This window comes from Gymnodraco acuticeps, unplaced genomic scaffold (genome assembly GCF_902827175.1).
Source record: "Gymnodraco acuticeps unplaced genomic scaffold, fGymAcu1.1, whole genome shotgun sequence".
NCBI classification, from domain to species: Eukaryota; Metazoa; Chordata; class Actinopteri; order Perciformes; family Bathydraconidae; genus Gymnodraco; species Gymnodraco acuticeps.
Genome location: NW_022992129.1, coordinates 507,326 through 514,995, shown reverse-complemented (window position 1 = coordinate 514,995; position 7,670 = coordinate 507,326). Strand labels below are relative to the sequence as shown.

At 37.1% G+C, this 7,670-nt stretch overlaps 2 protein-coding genes across 2 annotated transcripts; one reads left to right on the top strand and one right to left on the bottom strand.

The window, feature by feature from the left end:
• Positions 1–1,458: 1,458 nt before the first annotated feature.
• On the bottom strand, positions 1,459–2,657 carry LOC117538122 (gamma-crystallin M2-like). Its single transcript, XM_034203664.1, has 3 exons — positions 2,649–2,657; positions 2,232–2,474; positions 1,459–1,734 (listed from the first exon to the last, which is right to left on the bottom strand). The coding sequence occupies exons 1-3, from the start codon at positions 2,655–2,657 to the stop codon at positions 1,459–1,461; spliced, it is 528 nt and encodes a 175-aa protein (XP_034059555.1).
• Positions 2,658–5,063: 2,406 nt separating this feature from the next.
• Positions 5,064–5,961, top strand: LOC117538088 (gamma-crystallin M3-like). The gene is made up of 3 exons (XM_034203618.1): positions 5,064–5,072; positions 5,230–5,469; positions 5,640–5,961. Exons 1-3 carry the CDS (start codon positions 5,064–5,066, stop codon positions 5,913–5,915), a joined length of 525 nt encoding a protein of 174 aa, XP_034059509.1. The 3' UTR covers positions 5,916–5,961.
• The last annotated feature ends 1,709 nt before the right edge of the window (positions 5,962–7,670 follow it).

Below are 7,670 nucleotides of genomic sequence, written 5' to 3'. Positions count from 1 at the left end.
GTCCCCCATTTCCAATTCATCATGCAGAGCATATTAAGACCAAAACTCATGTACAACAACTTCCTTACTTGCAATAAATAAGCACTAATTAGAGGGTTATTGAGGAAAAACTCTCAACTAATGGCTTATTACTTGTAGAATATGATCATGCAGAATAAGGCATTAATAAGTGTTTTATAATGACTAATAACGAGCCAATATACTGCTAATATGCATGTTAATTAACAACTAGTTGATGGTTAATTTGTGTACCTTAATATAAAGTGTTACCAAAGTTATGCTACAGAAGAACCCCCAACAACATGGTATACATATTTTTGTAAGTTTAGCATTTGCATGTGTCTGATCACTGAAGATGCCCTTTAGCTCCGTAAAAGCTTGTGTATGATAGTTCTGTGTTGACAGGGTAATTGGTGAAGCATTTTTGGGTAACTAAAATATGTCTAAATATCGTTGATATTGACATTATTCACAATTATCCATGGCTAAACCCTTGCAATCAACTTGGTGCGATATCTGTAATGTTTTACACTAACACAGTAATCGATGGATTGTCAGTGCAGACTATGGAAACATGGAAAGTGCTGAGAGTAACGTTTTCTAAAAAAAAATGTGTTGAAAAACAAAGGACACACGCATTGTGTAATCAAAGATAAAATATGTGTACAATGTGATGTCTTTTTGCAACCTCCATAAGCACCACAGTAAACAAGATCAAAAATATTTGATAAAGATGAACTATTGTCATTCATACTATTAACAGGGTAACTGCAGATAATGATACGTAAACATGTTTTTTGGTCTTAAGATTACATTGTGAGGTTTAATTTAATTTCAAACCTTTATTTATGCAGGTGAATCCCATTGAGATCATTGATCTCTTTTTCAAGGGTGACCTGAGGATTACATTCAAGCATCCTAAATCCGGATATGTGCAGAAACTTTTGATGGCCACTGTCGAACATGATGCATTTTTTAAGTTTTCAGTCAACGTTTCTAACTGTGTGTTAAGTTTGAACTGCAATCAGTCTGTCTAAAGATGTTTACTGGTGGACACAAGAAGACAAGACTAAGTGTCTTGAAACTTAAAAAGGAGGAAATACACACTGCACTGTTATGGGAAATTATTTTTTTTATTTTGTTTTTGGAAAAAAGGTCAGATGTTTAAATTGAAGAAGTAGGTAGTTCTTTTCATCTTCACTTTCTGGAACTCTTCATCTCAACTTCTTGAGATGTTGTAGAACTGACTCAAGAATTCCGGAACTTCAGTGGTGTAGAATTCTGGAATCTTGGGGGGAATTTGTAATAAGTGATTATCATAGGACTTTGGAACCTAGTAAGTGTTCTAGAACTCCAAGCTCTTACATCAAATTTTATAAAAAATTCTAGAACTTTGGTGTCCTGAAAATTCAAATAGCTCTTTTAGGGGCTGCAGAACCCTGAATTGATTATGTTGTTCTAGAACTTCGTGATCATGCGGAAGGATCCCACAGCAGGGGACGTGGCGCCCCAGTCGGTGTAGTTGTTGTACTCGCCACGTTCCAGGAAGTACTGGTGCCCGCAGTAGTTGGGTTGCTCGTAGAGGACCCACGCACCATCCATAACCACAGAGGAGTGAACTTCCTGGAACTTGAAGGTCTCGTAAACAGATGCGCAATCCTCAACACACTCTGCAGCCTGACCTTTGAAATCCTTCTTTTCGTAGAATCTGATCTTCCATGACTTTCCATATACCTTGAAAGAGTTAGATAATTAAAGTTAATTAAATTATGTAAGCATTTCATATCTGTTTTGTTTGCCATATTTCCATTTCACATCTACAAATTGTTTTCTTGGCTTTTTTCCTAGTTTCCTTCAATAATTGATGTGCATTGGCATGGACAAAAAGCATCATGCTGCCAAAGCATGAGCCTTTTATCCCTTTTGGCCTTTGACTAATTATAGCTTGGTTGGTGCACTCTGTTGTATTTGACTGGAGCCCGGCATACTCCTGCAAAATAGTTAACCTAGATATTTTTAAAATGTTAATAATGTTGTGTTAGTAATCTACTACTCAATTGAACTTTACCATATCAACAGATTGGTGTAGTAAGCTTAACCCAGATTGATGACACTATTGAATTAGTAATAATATTAAAGGAAATAGACAAGCATAAATTCAGTATGACTTGCATTGCTGTGTAATCTGTTGGCTGTGTTAAAAAAAAACACCTTGTGGTAACTGTGCTTACATTTTGGATAGAGCGGCATGACTTTATGCTATCATTGAATCCCATCCACTGTTGGTGATCAGGGTATTTCCCGGAGCTCAGGATGTACTGGTTGCCAGTATAGTTGGGACGCTCGTACAGCACCCAGCAGCCACTCTCCACCTTAACGGAGTTGCAGCAGCCGAAGTAAGAACGCAGGTCAGGACAGTCGGTGCAGCACTCATGGCTTCGGCCTTGGAAATTCTTATCCTCGAAGAATGCAATCTGGATTAAAGGAAGCAGACAGATACTGGTAAACTATCGTTGCAGAAAGGCAAACATACAATTACAGAGTATTTTTGTGCCTGGCTGCCATTAAAATGACAACAAGCTAGAGATATGCAATATAGTTACTGGCTGAAAGATGAAAACTAATAGTTAACCGCATTTGCTCCTTACCTTCCCCATTGTTACTGGTATTGCTTGCCTGCCACCAACTGCAGCTGTGTTGTGGTTTATATCGAAATACAGAATGTGCAGACGAGGGGAAGCTTTTGTTATCTAAATTAGCCTGATTTGCATATCAGCAAAATGGTTTGGTCAAGTTTGATTTCCTCTTGTCCACATGAGATAACCTCCTATCAAATAATTGCCAAAACTGACATATAAAAGACGACAGTCATGTTTAATGATCATTATGTGTATTATTGCCATTGAATTAGCTCTATCAATTGATCATTGGTATGTTATTTGGTCTAATATTTGGAGGGGGGTTTTTTCGAATAGGAAAACAATTGTACATTTGGCTATCTTAAAAGAGGAGATTACAGAATATGATCCCAAGACAAATGCAGTCCTTAAATGTTGGACACTAGTTGGCTCTACCTGGAAACTGTGACCTCCTATCTTTAATTCCAATATTTCATACCTGCATCTTGTTTTGGAGATGGTTAAAGACCTACTAGTTACAGGTTGTCAGCCAAACAATAGCATGCATATACAATGCAATGTAAACAAAATAAATCTTAAAGAATTCGGAACAACTACAGTTGCAAGAAAAAGTATGTAAACCCTTTGGAATTACCTGGATTTCTGCATAAGTTGGTCATAAAATGTGTTCTGATCTTCATCTAAGTCACAACAATAGACAAACACAGTCTGCTTAAACTAATACCACACAAACAATTATATGTTTTCATGTTTTTATTGAACACACCATGTAAACATTCACAGTGCAGGGTGTGAACCCCTATGCTAAAGACTTCTTCAAGAGCTAATTGGAGTCAGGAGTCAGCCAACCTGGAGTCCAATCAATGAGACGAGATTGGAGGTGTTGGTTAAAGCTGCCCTGCCCTATAAAAAATACACACCAGTTTTGAATTTGCTATTCTTAAGAAGCATTGCCAGATGTGAACCATGCCTCGCACAAAAGAGCTCTCAGAAGACCTACCATTAAGAATTGTTGACTTGCATAAAGCTGGAAAGGGTTACAAAAGTATCTCTGAAAGCCTTGATGTTCATCAGTCCACGGTAAGACAAAGTGTCTATACATGGAGAAAGTTCAGCACTGTTGCTACTCTCCCTAGGAGTGGCCGTCCTGTAAAGATGACTGCAAGAGCACAGCGCAGAATGCTCAATGAGGTGAAGAAGAATCCTAGAGTGTCAGCTTGAGACTTAAAGAAATTTCTGGCACATGCTAACATCTCTGTTGACGAATCTACGATACGTAAAACACTGAACAAGAATGGAGTTAATGGGAGGACACCACGGAGGAAGCCACTGCTGTCCAGAAAAAACATTGCTGCACGTTTGAAGTTTGCAAAAGAGCACCTGGATGTTCCACAGCACTACTGGCAAAATATTCTGTGGACAGATGAAACCAAAGTTGAGTTGTTTGGAAGGAACACACAACGCTATGTGTGGAGAATCCAAAGGGTTCACATACTTTTTCTTGCAACTGTATAATAAAACATCTATTTCATTTAACTACACATCGTTTTCAACCCTTAGACTGACTTTTCTTCTAAGTTTAATCCAATCAAAGCCGCAATGTCATTGCTTCATAGATAAAATCACCATTAAGTATTTTGGGATGTTATTAGTTACTCTTGTGTCTTTCAAGTCCAGATGAGAAAGTTTGAGAGAAGAGCCATTCATAAAAAGATGAATAAAGCTGATGTTCAATTGTTTCAAGCAGCAGGGATAAGAAAGATTTAGAGTTAGAGAAAAAATCTTGATTTGAACCTTAAGGATGTTGCTTTTAAATGTAATTAAATCTGCTTTTTGTTGTTGCATGATACTGTACATTAATGATGCACATCGCAAAAAATAACTGATAAGAAACCATGAGTTCACATGATTAATTGATATCAGAATCTGGTTAAAGCTCATTTGTAGTCTTACCTCCCACTTACTGTGGTGTTGTACCATTTTAGGGCACTGCAAATATAACTTTGAAATGGGGAGGAACTGTGATAACAATAGATCTATGGACAATTGTTTCCGTTCTTCTGAAGACCCAAATTCTCTGAACTCGAGCTGATTTAAACAAAAAATGAAAAATCCTTTGAGACTGTTTGTCTGGTTGAACTGTGATCAAACTTTAGTGTCACCCTAATTGTATACAGTTGTAAATGTATAAACTCTAGCTGAGTCCTTCTCCCTTCTCTGCCTTGTGTCTTCCACCTAGTTCCCCCTCCCTTTGTTCTGAATCATGATGGCACAAATTAAATTAAAAGCGATCGCAGAGCTGCTTATTCATCAGCTTCCAGATCATTTGAATAACAAAACCCTGTTACAGCGCGTATAAAGTATAAAAGCCGCCTGGCAGCCACAGGTTGTTGGACAGATTCCCACAAACACAGATCATCAAACATGGGCAAGGTATGCACAGAGTGGAATAGAAAACAAGCATTTTTTCAGTTTAGGAGGCACTCAATGTAAACAAGTTGAAAAAGATAAAAGAAAGGTGCATGATACTACATGTTTCAAATGGACACATTCATCATAATCAGTTTGTACTGTTTTTTCTTATCTGCAGATCACCTTCTATGAGGAGAAGAACTTCCAGGGTCGCTCCTATGAGTGCCAGAGCGACTGCTCTGACATGACCCCCAACCTGAACAGGAGCCAGTCCTGCAGGGTGGAGAGCGGCTGCTTCATGGTCTACGATCGTCCCAACTACATGGGGAACCAGTTTTTCCTGAGGAGAGGAGAGTACTCCGACAACATGTCTTTTGGCACGAGTGGCTCTTTCCGATCCTGCCGTCAAATTCCACAGGTATGCAGGTATTTTTTAAAGATTAACATTATTAGAAATGATGTAGTTATTATAATATTGATTTGAAATGGTAGCAGAGCTGTTATTTCTTACAAAAATAGCATGTATTTTATCATCAGATCAGCAAAGTTTCAAGCTTCATGTTGACCCGTCCTCCTCTCTGTAAACAGCACAGAGGATCTTTCAGGATAAAGATCTACGAGAAGGAGAACTTCAGTGGTCAGAGTCATGAGCTGATGGAGGACAGCGATAACATCATGGAGCGTTACCGCATGTCCGACTGCCAGTCCTGCAACGTGATGGAGGGTCACTGGCTGATGTACGAGCAGCCCCAGTTCACAGGCAGGATGATGTACCTGAGGCCCGGAGAGTACAGGAGCATGAGAGAAATGGGATTTAGCGGCCTGAAGCTCAACTCAGTCAAACGTATAATGGATTCCTGTTGAAGCAGAAAAACATAAACGTGTTGAATAAAATAAGAGAAGAATCCAATGTCCTTGTCATTGTGTTGTCTTATATCAAACTAAAGATTGAAGTCTGTGAGCGTTACTCTGAAAAACTGGAGTATAAGGAGATATCATATTCATTCTGATAGTCCCACATTATTATCATTACCACCAATTACATTTACAAAATCAAAATAACACACCAGCTAATAGCGTGCTAGTTTTTGACATACAAATACAGGAATGATAAAAAACGATTAATATATGTATTATTAGGTTGTACACAATTGTTTAATTCACCATACTTGCTGCGATTTAACCTAATGAAAAAACACTTGCTCATGATTATAAATCTATTGTTTTCATTGCCGATTAAACAGGTGTAATCCAAGTCATAGTTTTTGTATTTATCTTCTAGCTAAATGTAATGTAACCAGCTTGATGCCATGCAATTTGATATAGCTATAAGTGCAAGCGCCTATGAAAATCTGTTTTTTAATCAATTAACAGCACACAACTGCAAATAACGTTTTTTTATCCCATCATCTTGTTGAGAGGTTAATATGAACACGCATTTCACATACATATTCATCTGCTGACTATAACGTTATAAATTGTGATTAGAAAAAAAACTCTTAAAAGGGACATCCACTAAATTAACATAGCGTGCAGATTATTACCAAGTGAAAACATTTGTATACTATCCTCTGTGGCACTCAAAATAGTATTTAGGACATCAGCAGTTATGTATAAAGGGTAATGCATTTTTGTTCTTTACCTTTCATATAACCTGCTTCTTGAGAATCCTGCCGCTTAAGATATTTACAATTCTAAATAGCTTGAAACACCTTTTAGACCAATTTTAAATACCTCTGAGTAAACTTTTAACTCAGTTTTATACTGAATTTATTGCTAACTTTTTTTCCAATACGTTTAGCTAAAATTCTATATTATAATAATATAAAATATGCTTTTTAATGCTTCTTTTTTGTATGACATTACAATACATTGATGGAATGTAATGTCAGTATGTATACAATCTAAATGCATCTGCTTTTTACTTGAAGCTCTTATGAAGTTGTATGGTCTTCTCTTCTTTTTTTCTTGTTGTGGTGATCCACACCAATAATTAAATTGTATTCATTATATTGAATGACTATAAATTAAACAATACAAATTAATACAGTTAGATTAACAGTCTAATACAACTACAGTGTACAAATCCTTTACTTACCATAAAAGCAAAATTACCATTACCACAGTGTTGAAATCAAATACAATTCCGGCTATGCATGTCTTAAGTATTTACGGATGATAAGCAAAATGTACTGTTCTCTTAATTTACTTCTTTTTTTCCATAGCACTTTCCAAAACGTTTTATACAGCTCAGCAAATGGAGCAGAGCATAACATGCTGTATGTTCCCTATACACTTTTGAATTGTATGATAAATAAAAACAATATCCATAACAATATAGGTACAAGTACCTGTACTACTGTCACCTCTTAATACCGACAGCAACATGTCACCCACCTGTACCCCACAGCTGAGCCCATGCAGTTGGCACCGCACCAGATGCATACAGTCTAGAATAATAACCCAATTACAGACCGATTTAACAAACTGTTTAGTACACTGCTGAGTAAGATATTCAAAACAAGAGCTCTATAGATAATTTCGCTATCATAAAGGGTATAAAAGTGACACTGAGTGTCAGTACCGTTAGTACCGTCAGGAAAAGGAATGAACACCAAA